At 45.9% G+C, this 16,388-nt stretch overlaps 1 protein-coding gene across 3 annotated transcripts in view; it reads left to right on the top strand.

Moving 5' to 3' along the window:
* Nucleotides 1-1,669: 1,669 nt before the first annotated feature.
* The window catches only part of Pitpnb (phosphatidylinositol transfer protein beta), a 51,928-nt gene continuing 37,209 nt past the window's right edge, over nucleotides 1,670-16,388 (top strand). For 2 of the 3 annotated variants that reach the window (XM_032886378.1, XM_032886379.1), the window contains exons 1-6: nucleotides 1,670-1,763; nucleotides 4,136-4,166; nucleotides 6,522-6,667; nucleotides 14,002-14,093; nucleotides 14,646-14,653; nucleotides 15,438-15,512. In XM_032886378.1, coding sequence (XP_032742269.1) covers nucleotides 1,744-1,763; nucleotides 4,136-4,166; nucleotides 6,522-6,667; nucleotides 14,002-14,093; nucleotides 14,646-14,653; nucleotides 15,438-15,512 — 372 coding nt within the window. In that variant the 5' untranslated portion in view covers nucleotides 1,670-1,743. The remainder of the gene's footprint in view (nucleotides 1,764-4,135; nucleotides 4,167-6,521; nucleotides 6,668-14,001; nucleotides 14,094-14,645; nucleotides 14,654-15,437; nucleotides 15,513-16,388) is intronic. The other variant, XM_032886380.1, reaches the window with a different exon arrangement.

The raw sequence follows: 16,388 nt of genomic DNA, 5'->3' as shown, positions 1-16,388 counted from the left end.
TTGCTGATTCCTGCAAGTTTTTATATGGTTACCATTCAAAAGCTATCGATTACCACGTGATATATTACATAGGTGCTTCATGTAACTTTGACTTTTTTGTGGTGTTGAAGACTGAACTCACTGCTAGCACATTAGGCAAGTACTCTATAAACGAGCTTTATCTCCAGCCCCTTCTTACCCTTCATTCTCTAAATAGTCACCTATTTTTGGTTGTATAAATTAAGTCTCTGCAAGATTCTTTACTCCAGGCATCTTGAAAGTCAACCAGCCAGGATTCAGGCCCAGGTCTTCAACTCCAATGTCCAACCTAGTTTCTCAAATTGGGACAACTGACCTATTCTCTGATAATCTAACAAAATTAAAGAATGCTTGGGACTGGGGTTGGAGAGATGGCTGGCTCAGCAGTTAAGAGCACTGGTGGTTCTTCCAGAGGATCTGGGTTCAATTTCCAGCACCCACATGGCAACTCACAACCCTTTGAAACTCCAGTACCAGGGGATCTGTCTCACCCAGGTATACAGACAGGCAAAGAGAAATAAATTACTTAAAACACACACACACACACACCAAGAGAACGCTTGGGACTATTTCTAGTTTTCATGAAAATAATTTCAAGATCATCTGAGGAGGGAAAAAATATGGTCTGACACAAAGTACAGAGTAAGCAAATTTAAGCTAAAATGCCCGTTGACATGAAATTATGCCTATAATTTCTGCAGTTCACTAGTTCCCTAGAAACCCCACTAAAAGGTCATTGGATGCTAAGTTATGAATTTCACGGATGGAGGAAGCAGAGTGAAAGACTGTGTCCAAGAGTAGTACTTAAGAAGTGACTGTTTCAAAATTGTTTTATCAGAGTTGTTACATCAAGTAGTGCTTAAAGCCCGTGTTGGACGGATTTTTGATTAGTCTTAGTAAAATTTAACTTTCATTCACCCTGTAATGAGGTCTTTGCCCTGAGAGCACATAATGATGAAACCAATGCCCAAGGGCAGGTAGAATTCGCCTAATCCAACTGGGTCTGGGTCTCTCTGTCATGCGAAAGTTGAATTGGTTGAGGACTGAACGTTTTGGACAGGGGCTGAGCTGTTGAGAACACTGGGGTTCTGGCAGAGGACCCAGGTTTGGTTCCCGGCACCCACAAGGCATTTCACAACAGTCTGCAACTCCAGTTCCACGTGATCCAGAGCCTCAGTAGGCATCAGACAAGCATAGAGCAGACACAACACAGGCCAACCAGACGTACCCTTAAAAAGGTTAGCTAGGACAAGGGGCGAACACATCAGGGTTGAAACACTGGTCTGGGTTTCTAGAACACGCTCCTGCTAAACCTGAGGCGCGTCGCCGGCTTCCACACCTGTGTGAGCATGATGTCGTTTAGGGCCCCGAAAGGAGAATTCACTCGAAAACGCAGGCTGCACAGTTGGCCTGAGAGACACAGGCTGGCGTGAGAACGTCGGGGCGTGCAGCCCCAGCACCCGCCGAGTGTACGCAGGCGCACTCCAAGCTTCAGGAGCGCGCCAAGGGGCCACGCAGCCGCAGTAGAGGTCTCGTGCGCCGAGAACGGGGCGTGGACTAGGCGGGGTTAGCCCCCAGGCGCGCTGACGCAATGGCCCGCGGCGGAAGGGTGCGGACGCGCAGGCGCGCTCGGGGCTCGGACGATTGAGAGGCGGGGCTGCGCATGCGTGTTGAGAGGCCCGGCGGTGGCGGCTGGCGGCGGCAGCTGTGAGGGCTTCCCGGAAGATGGTGCTGATTAAGGAATTGTGAGTGGATCTGTGGGCTCGAGCGAGGCTCCGGGATGCGGGCTGGGGAGGATCGGTGGGCTCAGCGTGGAGGGCGCTCCCGGGTCTCCGTAGGCTCCCTCTTTGAGCCTCAAGGCCCTGTGCGGCGCCGCCGCCCTCTGCAGTCAGCCCCAGACTCGGCGGTACGGCTGGGGCTCCCGGGGGAGCCGGGAATGCCGGGCGAGGTGTCGCCCTCTAATTCGAGCCCGACCCCCCCCCCCTCAGGCTCAGTGAACCCTACTATAGACCATCCCCCAGGGGTCGATCTCAGATCCCTCACCTCTGGGCGACACCGGCCCCACCTGCTTCACGGGGTTCGGTGCGGCGTTAAACACATGGTGTTTAACATGGCAAATGAAGACTTTTCCCAGGTGCATCGGACTGGCCCCGTCATTTTGTTGAAAAGTTGTGGCTCTCCCCTCTCCTTAGAGCCATGAACACCACAGGAAACCATGGTGGCGGGGAATGTTCGGCTGTCATACCTGAGTCGGTGTCCCTTGTGCAATTTCAAGTGTGACCCATTTTGTTGTTGTTCTTCCCCAGTCCTAATTTCTTTTCAGATTCTTAAAAGAAGAAAAAAGAGGCCCTAAGTTAGCTGTCTAGATCGTGTCTGTATTAACATCAACCCTGTAAAAATCGTAGAAATCACTAACAAGATTCCTCTACTTAACACTGCCCAGATTCTATTTTCTGCTCATATGTAATTTTTCTTCTTGCCCATTTCATCATGACAAGACCCCTTGCTGTTCCTCTGTTGCTCTGTATGTAGGCTTAGGCTTTCCTTCTCTTTCAGCTGACTCGATGCTCTCCCCCAATCAAATCAGTGGCTCATCTTCTAGGGCTTGGGAAGTGTGTAATTTTTGTCTTTCTGAGTGTTCTCCCAACATCACTCACTATACTATACTCACTCTGATACCTCCAGCTTTTGGAGCACTCTTTAGTGCTTAGCAGATACTCAGCAAACATTTGGCGTTTTAAAAGATGATTTGCCTATTTTTGTCTGTATAAGTGTTTGCATGTGTACTGCATTCATACAGTGCTCTTGGAGGGAATAAAAGGGCACTGGGTCCCCAGGAACTAGAGTAGCCACCATGAGCCACCGTGCAGGCACTGGAAACCGAACCCAGTTTACTCAAAGAGCAGAAAGCCCTCTTAGCTACTGAGCCATTTCTCCAGCCCTTCAGCAGACACTTGTGAAGTGACGTGATGATTATTCCTTTTTACTTTTAGGAAAGGAATTTTAAGTTATATTTGTATGGTGTGCGCCGGATGGTGCCACAGAGTGCTTTTGGAGGTCAGACAACTTGGAGGAGTCAGTTCTCTGCTCCCATTAGGGTCCTGCACCTGGAGCTCCCATCATGCCTTTGCCTGCTGGGCCATCTCTGACTTGAAATTTTACTACTTTTTTGTCAGTGACAGGGAGTCTGGAAAAAAGGCATCCCTTTGCAGTCTTCACAGAGCAAAGATTTACATTTAAAGCATAATCAAAGTACCAAGTTTTGAGCTTATGAAAACTTTTAACAGTGTATCCTGGGAGCATCACCTAGTTTATAATTCTGCTGGCAGATATTAAAACAGGAGAATATGAGATAGACGGGAATATGAGATGCCAAGCCACACAGCAAGAGAGATGCTGCACTGACTGAGAATAAGGCATTTAGTGTTTCCTAATTTATTAGTTACTTCCTGTCTTCAAAACGTCAATTAACTCTTTAAGAATTATTTATTCACTTTGCATATATGAGTACACTGTGGCTGCTTTCAGACACACCAGAAGAGGGCTTCAGATCTCATTACAGATGGTTGTTGACCACCATGTGGGTGCTGGTACTTGAACCCAGGACCTTCTAGGAAGAGCAGTCATTGCCCTTAACCACTGAGCCATCTCTCCAGCTGGTCAGTTAACTCTTGAGTAGCCCTCTTTGACAGTGTGTGTACCTCAGTACAGATGCCCATGGAGGCCAGAGGCACTGCAGCCAGTTGGTGCTGGTGTTAGAGATGATTGGGAGTTGCTTAACGTGGGTGCTTGAAATTGATCTGAGGCTCTCCGCACGAGCAACACCTCTGCTATCTGCTATCTCTCCAGGCCTGTGTTTTGCCTACCTTTACTTTATGAGCTAAGTTAGCAAGTGGTGTGTCTAACATTTAACTGTTTTCATCAAAACCTTTCTCCTTAAGAGAAAGACAGTTTACTGTTACTGGAGACCCTCAAGGTCTTAGACTCATAAACACCCACTCCTATAAATGGCTTTCTTGTCCACTGTCTCACTAGATTTAAAGTTCCATTGTCTAGAGATCTTGTTCTAAAGCCATATCAATACGTAACGTATATATGTATTTTTTTTCCTTTTCAGCCGTGTAGTTTTGCCGTGTTCTGTTCAAGAGGTAAGTAGTTTTGCTTCTTCAAATTCTATTGGTGTTATTTACTGATATGCCAGTCTATGCTGTTTTATAATACATATTTGATTTGTCTTCTCTTTTGATGCAGTCCAGGGATCTGGGCCCAGGGCCTCAAAAGCATTAGGCAAGCAGTCTACCCAAGAGCTCAACTCTCAGCCTTCATTTCCTTTTTATTCCAGTTTATGTGATAGAATGAACTGTGACAGATGATTGCAAATATTATATTATATTTTCTTACTTGGAAGGGTCTATAGAGAGAGTGTAACAAGTGTAGAAACTCTTCAACACTGTCCTAGGAAAATGAGGTTCCAGCCTCCATGTCAGTGAGAGAGCTCGCTGCTGAGGGAAGACCTGATCTCCTTGAGTGCTGGACATTTGTCTTTTCCACAGAGCTTGCTTTTCTGTTAACACAGTTCACCCCACCTGGGCAGGGTGAGTTAAGCCTCTGTCTTGCCTGTGGTAACACTTGAGCTCTTCTGGTGGCAGCAACCTCACTACCCTTGAGGCCTGTTAGACTGTAACAGATCATGGAGTTAAACATTCCCAGCACATCCGTTTGTGCTAGTGTGATGTGACCTCATGACTTTGCACGGCTGGCCTCGTGGCTACGTACGGCAGAGTTACTTCTCTGCACTGAAATGGTATTCCAGATGTGATCTTACCTTCAGCTGACAGCATGTTTATGACCTTGATCACGTGGTGGAGAACCTACACCCTGCAGTCACTCCCGGCAGCCAGCATGGAGGACAAATCAGAGAGGCTGACCTGGAGCGTCCAAGTTCCTTAGTTGACAGTGGAGTTTAAGTGAGAGAATTAGAAGTTGGACAAAACAAACTGATAAGCTAAGACGTGACAGAAAGCAGCAGGAGAAAGCGGAGCTGAGGAAGAGCAGCAGCAGCTCTTCTCAGAGTGACCCCAGTGCAGCCTTGTGCTGGCTTGAGTAGAGCTGGGGTTTCCCCAGGGCACACAGCATGGCTGCATCAGGCCAGGCCTGCTCTTTATTTGCACAATTGATTATTTGAACCCAGAGGTGGAACCTGATGTTTATTTTTGCAGGTGCCTTGGAAGTTGGGGGTGGGGAATAGCTGAGGGAAACAACTTGTTGAAATCACCCAAGACTGAGTTACTTCTCAAACCGCACCAGTAAGAAGACCTAGTATCTTCTTCAGGTTACCAGCTCTTTAATCTTGGGGAGTCCAGTCATTTGATTTCTTCATGTATTTTTGTTAGACCAAATTTGTCCTCTGTTTTAAAGACATTTTAATCTGGTTTTGAAGCATTTAAGAATTGTGGCATTAGACACTCAAATAGCATGTTGGAAAACTGATCTTAAGTAGATACTGTGAGCACTTATGAAATTTGTTTAGTTATAGACTTCCAAATTGAGCGATGCTGTGTGTGTGTGTGTGTGTGTGTGTGTGTGTGTGTGTGTGTGTGTGTGTGTGTAGGGTGTGGGGGGGGGGGGGAGAAAGGAGACTATTAAGTTAACTAGCATGATACTGTTGCATCCATGAGCTTTTTAGATAGAATATTTTCTAGGATTATGACAAAGCTTTAATTCTCTCAATTAAAATTTTAGCTTTGAATTATGAGTTTTTAGAGATAAAATTTTGTGCCTTTTCTTTGAAAACAAGATTATAAAGAAGAAAAATACTTCTTCAGGCTGACAGTCAAATTATAGATTGGCAATAGTCTCATGGTTGGTCCCTGAACAAGCAGGGCCATAGGAGCCTCAGTTTGTTCCTCGTGGAGACAGTGGCACAGTTTGGTACTGCCGACTCACGGGAACTGCCCTACCACTGAGAGCTCTGGTTCCCTATGAAATAGGAACGACTGGGCACTCACCAGCCTTTCGTGCTAATACTTAATGCTTATATTTCCAGAAAGTTTGTGTTTCATTGGAGAATTTTATTAGAAGCTCTGATCTTGGATACCAGCACTCTGTCTTCTCCGCTGTGCTAAAAGCTCTGGAGGTTTTCCCTACCATATTTCGGTACTGAGAATGGAGAGCTAGCTGTTGCCCTGCCTTAAGGTTACACTCTTAAGACATAAGAGAAATAAAAATGTCTCAGAGTACAAATTCATCATTCAGAAGTTAAACTAAGTGCTGGCATTTTCCTGATACATTATTATACAAAGAAAATGTTAGTGACTATCTTGTTTGTGAACACTGGAAATCCTGTGATCATCCAGCATTTGTCACTTGAGTTCTGTTTTCATGTAGAACATGTGCTGAATGGTTTGTGTGGAGTTTTCTGTATCATCTTTGTTATGGTTTTAGCATGGGAAAGTTCTGCAGCTTCTATTGACTTAGTAAAACTCTGCTCTTTGGAATTTCAGTATCAGGTTGGACAGCTTTACTCTGTTGCAGAAGCGAGTAAGAATGAAACTGGTGGTGGAGAAGGAATCGAAGTCTTGAAGAATGAACCTTATGAAAATGATGGCGAGAAGGGACAGTACACACACAAAATCTACCACCTGAAGAGGCAAGTGGGCTCCACCTTGGCCTGCACATCTGTCTGTCTGTCTGGCAGTCTCCTTATCAGTAGGCCCCATGAACTCTAATATTCTGTGACCATGTGTTATGCTTTGTTGTGGGCCCCCTTGTTTTTATACTAAATTATGAAAGCAATACGTCTGCCTGTAACAGAAGTTCAAACACTAGGGAAGACTATAAAATTAAACCTTCATCCTCAGTCTGGAGAGGGTGGTTAGCAGTCAGGCGCATGCCGCTCTTGCAGAGGGCCCAGGTTTGGTTCCTAGCGCCCACATAGAGCTCATTATCTCTCAACAGGATCTAGCACCACAGATATCAGGTACTTCTCACCACTATGAGTACCAGGCATGCATGTAGTATGTACACACATGCACACTTGAAGTACTTCAAGGGTTATCCTTCCAGATCCTAGCTCACTCGTGTTTTTATTTGATATCTGTAGGAGTCTTTTTTTTTTTAAATGTCTGTGTGGGAGCCTCAGCTCCTGTGCTCAGGACGAAGGTTCCCTCTGAGATAGGCTCCTATTGACCTGGAGCTTACTAGCTACACCAGACTGACTGGCACTGGGATTGTGGGTGTAGGTCACTGAGCCCAGCACTTAGACGTGGTTTTGGGGATTGAACAAAAGGGCCTCGTGCTTACAAGACAAGAACTCTACCAATTGAGTAAACCCCGCAGCCTTGCCTGTTTGTTTTTTTTTTTTTTTCTTTAAGCCAAGTAAAATTTCCTGGTGTGCCTCTAGTTTATTTAATTGTTCTCTACAGGATAGGGAATGAAGATCATTCACACATTTTGGGTCATTTATCGTTTAGTATGTTTTCGTAGCTATGGAATACTCTGACTTGTCCCAAGGGCCGTACTTTTTAGGACAAAGGGACTGCTGGAGAGCCACGGCCATTCAAACAATCCTCCACAGTTCCATACTATTGATTTTCCTCATTTTTCTGTTTGAATTTTTGCTAGTCTCACAGGCAGATGGACCACACTTCCACTTGTGTTTCATTGTGGGGTGGCTGGATGCATCTGTGCCTGATGGTCCTCACACACCAATGTTTATTTTTCCTTCTGTTTTGTTTGAGTTTGTTTGTGTGCACTTTTTAAGCCTGACAGCCTTGTCTCTGATTTTCTGTAGATATTTTTCAATAAGAAATGCATTCTAGAGACTAGAGATGGCTCTGAGTACCTCTTTGTCTGCTAAGCTTGGAAGGGCCTCCTGCTATAGATATAACTCTGACTTACGTTCCTGCAGTGTAGACGACTTCACATGATTAAGCTTAAACTTTATCATCATTTTCTTTTTTAAGGTCATATTTCCATGTATGTGTATGTGTGTGTTGTATGTCATAAGAGTGGAGTTGCCTTTGGAGGGTAGAAGAGGGTTGCAGACTATAGTGAACCGTCCTGTGTGTGTGCTGAACTCTGGCAAGCACTCTCAACCACTGAGCCATTTCTGCAGCCTCTTTTCCACTAAAAAATTTTATTTACCCATTTCTTGAATTTTACAAACAGCTAGAAGTTCTTTATTGAAAGCAGTGGACTCTTTCTGGGAGTTCTAAAATAAGCCAAAGGGTTTGATGTAGGAAATTCTGTATTGGTCTGTGAGGTCCTTTATAGATTAATATTCCAAATGTAAAAGCATTAGTTTGTTTCATTGCTGTGACAAAACTCCATGACCAAAACCAACTTGGTGAGGAAAGTGTTCGTTTGCCTTACAAGTCACAGCCCATCTTCAGGCAAGCCAGAGCAGGAACCTGGAGCTAGAACTGAGGCACAGACCATGGAGGAGCACCACCACTCTCCAACCCGCTCCCATGGCTGCTCAGCCTGCCTTCTTAACTACCCAAGACCACCTGCCCAGGGTAGGTCTCCCTTCTCCATCGTTAATCAAGAAGATATCCTTACAAACTTGCCTGTAGGCCTTGGTTGAGGCCTTTTCTTAAAAGTTCTTTCCACCTGACTAGCTTGTATCAAGTTGACAAAAACCAACCTTTAAAAATGTGTAATATCTTTTTTAAAGATGTGTAACATCCTTTGTTTGAAACCTAAGGGTTCAGATAATAGAGAAACAGCACCTTATATAGAAAAGGTCTATTACTGGGTCATTAGGTATTCATACCGAGTTCCATGTTTTTAAAATCTAATCAAATAAGAAGCCTAGAAAGTCATTAAAATGTTAGAAATGTTGATCGTTTCCTGCTGAGATGTAGGTGGTTTCATTTTTATGGGAAAGGAGATTGTTAAAAGGGTTTTTGGAATCGTCTGATATAGGTAACCCTCCAGACAGTAGTGGTGACTCTTAGTTGAAGAGCTATAAATAGGTCCCTGCAGGTAACACCATTGGTTAACAACTTACTGGGACGTGGTTCATACTGCAGTGCAGGGTCCCTGCAGGCTCCACAGCACCTTTTCTGTGTACCGTCCTGAGGTAGGCAGTTTATGAGTTTCACACAGGAAGACAGATGCACCCTTGCTGTGGTCAGTAAATGACAGAGACTGGGTCAGAGTGTGAAGTGCAAGGCCTGAGGAACCCAGTTGGGAACCCACTGAGGTCCTCGAGAAGGAGCAGAATGTGACCAAGGGGATGGTGGCGGCTGCTTGACTCTCATACTCGTTCTTAGCAGGCCATTCAAGCCCTGACCAAAGATGGTAGCTGTGAACAGAAACACGGGAGAGCAGGAAAGGAGAAAGGGAGAGAGGGCAGCATTGACAGAGCAGGATGAGAGTGACCAGACAGGGGCCCTGCTGCTGCTGCTGGGGGACAAGGGCAAACTCTCCGCCTTATTAGTGTCACACTGACTGCTGATTAGCCACCAGGTAGCTACATTACAGAGGGACACAGATCACTTAGCAACTAAGGCCGTCAGGGTCCACTTCCTTGAGGGCATTGTGTGAGCATTGTAGATGGTGCCTGCTGTCCCTGGAGCATCTTCAACTCTGCACCTAAGGAAGTAGCTGAATTTGCAAGGGTAGCATTTAACTATTTAAGCCAAGTTATGCGTCCTGTCCCCACTTAACCATCAGTAGAATTGCACGTTTGGCTAAGACCACCAACACCTTACTTTACCAAATTTGTGAAATTCTGGGTTTCACTTGACCCAGAGTAATCAAAGTCCAGACCCCTTGGCGGCTTACTGCTGATAGCCATTTGCGTATGAAGAGCACCTGCTTTTGGTTTTGAGGTATTGATAATTAAGGATGTTGGAATTTCCTTATCAATTCTATGGACTTTGCATATACACTATTGCATAAATAGTGTTCAAATCTTCTGTTTTGTTTCTTTGTTTTCTTGATTTTTTTTTTTTTTTTTTTTTTTTTTTTTTTTTGGTCGGATTCTCCGTGCAGCTCAGGCTCACACTGTGATTCTCCTTCCCCGGCCTCTTGGGTTTGGGAACTGTAAGCTCTACTGCCCTGTCTCACCTTCCCTTACTGTACAGAACTCTGTGTGTTAGGACCCTATCAGAGGTGGGACACGGTTTCTCTGTGTAGTCCTGACTGTCCTGGGTAAATTTTTGTTTTTTAAACAGTGCCTTTTGAAGCCAGAAAAGTTTATTGTTTTATGAAGTTCCAATTCATTGGTTTATGCTTATCCCAAGTCACTGGTAGACTCCACCCTTCACCATTAAGTCCACTTGGAAATGATTTTGACGCCATCTGCCCACTCCCCCACTGTGTTTAATTCACACACAGAGTCAGAGTAATCTTAAAGGTTGTGTTGTTGTTCTCAAAGCTTTCAGCTGCTTCCAGATGACCAAGAATGAACCTCACACTCTAGCCTGTAGGCAAGCGGTCCGCCTAGTCTGCCTGCCCACAGCTCACCAGCCAGCCCTGTCTGCCGTGCTTTTCCATGCGGGAACTGTGGAGGCGTGGGCCTCACTGACCTGTGCTCACTCTCCTCTTCAGCACCATCCACCCTTGTCCTGTGCTGAGCTGACCCTTTGTCTTATGCTGCTCTCTCTGCTCCCAGCAAGGTGGTGGCAGTGTCCGAGCCACCTGTGTGCTTTACTCTTCCTGTGACTCTCCTTCCCCAGGCTGGAGAGGCCAGAATGCTTCAGGGGTTCTGAAGGCACCTGCACCCACATGTGTGCGGACAGAAATCTTAGCATTTTTGTCTCCAGTTGCCCTGGCTGGGAACAGAGGGGTAACAGCCATCATTCCATTGTGACTGGATCTTAATAGGACCTCCTTTCAGTGTAGTAGGATAGAGCTCTGCACTTCAATCCCTAGGTCAGATACTCTCAAGTGGGAGGCAGGGCCTGCCTTCTGAAAGGAGCTTCATGCTATGGGAGTGCTGGTCTCCATCAGATCTGCACAGGGTACCTTGATGTGAAGCCTGCTAAGAACAGCAGAAGGAATCACCATCCTTTGACTGCTTAGTGGAGACAGCAGGAATGTCTCCTGTGTGCACCTTGAAGGCCTAGCTCCATGTTGTAATCTGTTTACTGTCACTGATTTTTCTCAGGCTCCTTAAACTCACAAGGTGATTTTCATTCGTCAAAGTGGCTTCTCAGAGAGGAAAAATGGTGGCCATGCAGCCAACTGCCTTGTTAAGAGTGTGGAAGACGCCCACTCATGAAGATTTCTCTTCTGAAAAGCTGGATTTGAATTACAGTTTGTTTATTCCATGTGCATATTTCTCCAGATTCAATCGTTACTGGACACATGAAGCCAGATTACTCTTGAGTGTTCTCATGCTGGTGCAGAAGGGTAGTAAGTTTGGAGCACCTAGCAAAGATGGGAATTTTATTAACTTGAGATTTTTTTAAGAAGGAACTTAAGTGGTAGAATCAGTCTTGGAAATCTGATAGGGGACAGTTGAGATTCGGATAGAGAAATACTAAAAGTGGGCCTGGGGTGATGACGCAGGGGGTAATAGCACTTGCAGAATGAGGATCTAAGTTCAAATCCCTAAAACCCACGTAAAGACTGAATGTGGCTGTGCATACCTGTAACCTCAGATGGGAAGATGACAGGGGCTTGCTGGCATCCAGTACAGCTCTGGGTTTGGTGACAGTGACGAGGTTGAGAGTCATTGGACAGAGCACTTGGCATCCTCTGGCCTTGATTGCACACTGGGGAGTCAGCAGGTCTGATACTGGTTATAGGTAATTAGCTTTTCCCCCATTTGGCCAAATGGGATAAACTCTGTCTGATGTGATCTACAGGGGTCTTGTCAGCCCTTTTTTCTAAGTTGACTGACTGAACTACTGGCAAGTGTTTGCCATACTCTGGGATGAAACTGGAATCCTGTAGCTCCTTCTAATTACAGAAAATAAAGAAACTTGGTTCTAGTTCTTCGAGGCTGGAGAAATGGCTCAACAGTTAAGAGCACTGGCAAACAACTCAGAGGTCCTAAGTTCAATTCTTAGCAACCATGTGGTGGTTCACATCACCTGTAATGGGATCCGATGCCCTCTTCTGGCACGCAGGTGTACAGGCAAACAGAGCGCTCACATACGTGACACTCACATACATGACAATTACAGTTTTTAAAGAGTAAGCATTCAGAATTGGCCATCGTTCATTGCCAATTTTGAAGGGCGTGAAGGCACATGGAAAATATGACTGTTCTAGGATTGCCACTTACTCTACTACTCAAAATACCTTTTCCCCTGTGATGTAACTGTCTGAGTAGTGAAACTTCCAAGCTGTGTCCCCATGTCATGTCCTCTGGACCTAGCATTGGGGCTCCTCGACCTGTGCTGCACAGCTTTCTGGTTGGTGTGAGGCTCTTCACCATCTGCTTTGTTTAGCCTCCTGCTCTGTGCTGAGGGCTTGCTCCTGCCAGCTGCTCACTCACTGCAGTCAGAAATCCTCCCTGGCTCCCAAGCCTCCTTAACTTTGTTCTTTATCTTATTGAACAAATGAGCTTGAAGTTTGCTGTGATACAGAAAGGATATATACAATTCTTGGAGTTGGAGGGAGGATACAACGTGGTGACTTATGTAATTTAGCGTCTTAATTACTAGACAGCTCAGATGCTGAAACAGAACTTGCCTTGTAGGGTTACTGCGTTGTGCCCAGTGCTGGCCCAGGATTGGAGGTTGGGGTTTGGGAGTAGAATTTAGACTGTAAGGAGCTGCTCCTTACAGTTGTCTCTGCTCACAGCATGTGCAGCTCACTTGTATTTCTGTGTAAACTGCAAATGCCATTCTTCCTACTTGTCAGTGACTGGTGTTTTCTGGTTGAGAGTAGATGCAGTTGCCTTTGGGGTTGCTGATGGATAGGAGTTTTCACAAGCTTGTGGCATCAGTCATATATTTAACCTTTTTCCTCTGATCACATTTGAGGTGGCTAGTGACAGCCATTTCTTGAATTTACAGAATTTCTTTCTTGTGGGGTTTTCAAGGCAAGGCTTTTCTGTGTATCTTTGGCTATCCTGGAACTCATTCTAGACCAGGTTGGCCATGAACTCGAGATCTACCTGCCTCTCAAGTGCCAGGATTAAAGATGTGAGTCACTATTGTCCCCTACCTGGCTTGCTCCCCCCCCCCCCACATTCTCTCTCTGTTCTTTCCTTTTCTTTCTTTCTGTAAGATAGGTCTGACTTATCCTGCAACTCATTCATCCTGTCTAGCCTTGAACTCACAGATTCTGCCTCCCAATGCTGGGATTATAGGTGTGTGTACCGTGCCCAGCCATGCCCAGCGCTTTGTTTTTCTTAAATGAGACAGGCTTCACTCTAACCCCAGGCTCAGGAGATCTCCTTTCTCAGCCTCCTGAGTGCTGGCGTGACAGGCGTGAGCCCCACCCTTGCTTTCCTAAAGCATCTGATGTGGGTGTGCTTTACCTCTCCTACACATTGGTTCCGTTCTGAGGTCTGCTGTGTCACTGCATTATGTGACTGTTGTCTGGACACAGCCGTGTATTCATGGCTTCCTTCTGGCAGGTGGACCTCAACTGTGTGAATGCCAGGGTTGTAGCAGTGTGCAGTGTGTGGACCAGCTTCACCTTAAGGGTCAGATTTGCCTGCTGACCTCACATGAACAGTGATGCACTGCGCACACACACACACGCACACACACACACACGCGCGCGCGCGCGCGTGCTTTTCTTTAAGAGGGTGGTAGTGACGCTTAGTGGTACAGGACTTGCCTACCATGTGTAAAGCCATCTTCAGTTCTACCAAAACATAAAACACACAAATGAGCAGTGACCCTTTACATAGCTAACTTCCTTGATCACTTTTTAAACATTAATTTGCCACATGATTGCTTTGGTGATGAAATGAACTGTTAGTGCCATGTAGCTTATCATGTGATGACATCTTGGATAGAAACAGAATTGATGATGCAGTTGAAGATACCTATCTCTTTCTCCTCACAGCAAAGTCCCTGCGTTCGTGAGGATGATTGCTCCCGAGGGCTCCTTGGTGTTCCATGAGAAAGCCTGGAATGCTTACCCCTACTGCAGAACAAGTAAGCTGGCCCCACAGTATTGCACCCTGCTGCCCTTAGGATGAGGAGAGGGACACTACATGCCCCAGTCTCTCAGGCTTAGATCAAACAAACCTTCACTGCTTGGGTGATGGCCAGGGAGCCCCAGATTTTCCTCCCCAGACCTGTGTGTACCCCTAGGTTCACTCCCAGATGTCAGCCATACGGTGGTCCAGCTAATGCCGGCTTTGGGGTGAACACTTGCACTCAGAGGCGAGGCACTCTGGGAGGGAGTTGCAGATTTATTTGCCAAGCGAGTGTCGTAAATGCTGTCAGGCTATTGAGATGCTCTCACTGCATTATTTTAAATTAAGGTAGAGTATTCTGCATACTGCCTTTGTACTCCACAACCTAAACTGAGGCTCTCTTGGTATGTGTCACTTGTGTAGAGACCATTTTGAAGACATAAGCTACTAAATGTTACATGTTTGGAATAGCTTAGTCCACCTGACTTAAGGTACTGGGATAGGCTGTCTTGACTCCTTCTAACTGAAGTTTTTCCTGTTTCGGTGCCGCCTCACCTCTCTGCCTCAGTTGTAACGGTGAGTAGTACACCCTCTTCTTTTAACTTTGCTTTTATATTTTGCTGATTCCCGACTGCTGCTGGCCTTTGCCTTAAACTCCCATTGCTTTACGGCCTCTCCCTTGTCCTCCCCTGCCACGCCCACCTCAGATTTCCTGGACTCACAGCTCCCAGGTTTGTTCCACACTGCTTACTGTTTTTATTTTGCTTTTGCTACTTCCTCTAAATGTAGAATTGCTTAGCAAACCTCATGTTTGTTTGTTTCTGCCCCTGTGCTGCATGACAAGTGGGAGTGCTTGAAATATACAAAAGCATCATTTGCTGTACTCAGCAAGTTTTTAAAAATCAGGAGCTGGGGCTGGAAATTCAGCTTGACCATTAAGAGCATGGGCTGCTCTTCCACAGGACATAGGTTTCGTTCCTAGAACCACAACCATCCTTAAATCAAGTTCCAGGGAATCTGATACTCTCTTCTGACTTCATAGGTACAAACACACCTGTGCCCATATACATGGATGTAGGCAACACACACACACACACACACACACACACACACACACACACACACAGAGAGAGACAGAGAGACACAGACACACACACACAGAGACAGAGACAGAGAGACAGACACACAGAGAGAGACAGACAGACACACACACACACACACACACACACACACTCTAAAATGACATGGGGAACAGAGGCTAATGGCTCTGAATTTGGAAAGAGATCCACACTGGGGTGCTGTGCTAAGGAGATTCCTACAGAACTGTGAAGGGTGGGTCACATTCTTGTGTTTTCTGCAGAATGAGTACATGAAAGATGACTTCTTCATCAAAATCGAAACATGGCACAAACCTGACTTGGGAACATTAGAAAATGTAAGTTTACACTCCAAAGGCTGGGGCACGGCTGCTTTGTGGAATGCGTGGTCAACGTGCACAAGGCTCTGGCACCATCAGGATGGTTCCAGCTTTGCACTCAAGTGATGAAGGCTATGGAGATGGAAGTTGTTTTTATCAGCAGCTCTTGTTTGGAGCAAGGTGAAGGCTGCAGTCCATTCTTACCTGGTGTTTTAGATTGTTTCCGTGTGCTCACCAGAGCAGTTGTATTTAGCAGAATTGATTGCACTAATGTTTACTGCCACTTCACTTCTGGGCCAGAGTGATGTCAGGGAAATGACCAAAGGCAGGAATGGGTAGGTGCCTTGTTTACAGAGAATGTTTACAAGCTCCTGACCCCATTATGATAAGGTAGCACACATTCAGACCTGGGCGTCAAGAACACCTGCCAAGACACTGGACAGTAGCCGAGAAGGCTTCCTTCAGTGCCGTTACCCCGTGGTCTCAATGTGTCTGTGGACCTGGAGCACCAGCATCTAGAAGCCATAGACTCCATACGCTCAGGCTGCCCAACAGCCTGCCTTCTGCTGCACCCACATGCTCTCCAGAAGTGTGACTTAGTGAAGGGCTAAGTGATTTCTAGTTCAGCTGCTCTGCCGCTGTGCTGGTTCATCACTGGTTCCCATTCATGGAACCAAAACTCAAATGTGTGTACTTGTCAGCTGATCCTGTGACAGACCCTGTTTTTCATAGAAATTCTTTAAAACAATGGTCTAAGTGAAAAGATGTCTTAACTTCTGTGTGACTCACCCTGCCGTTCCCAGCTTTAAAACAGTTTACATGGTTTGAGAAATCACTGAGTAAGAAGTGTCAAGAAGTGAACACTGAAAACGAGCTGTAGAATAGGCAAATCCT

Source organism: Rattus rattus, chromosome 16 (assembly GCF_011064425.1).
Source record: "Rattus rattus isolate New Zealand chromosome 16, Rrattus_CSIRO_v1, whole genome shotgun sequence".
NCBI classification, from domain to species: domain Eukaryota; kingdom Metazoa; phylum Chordata; class Mammalia; order Rodentia; family Muridae; genus Rattus; species Rattus rattus.
This window is presented reverse-complemented; position numbering and strand designations above follow the sequence as displayed.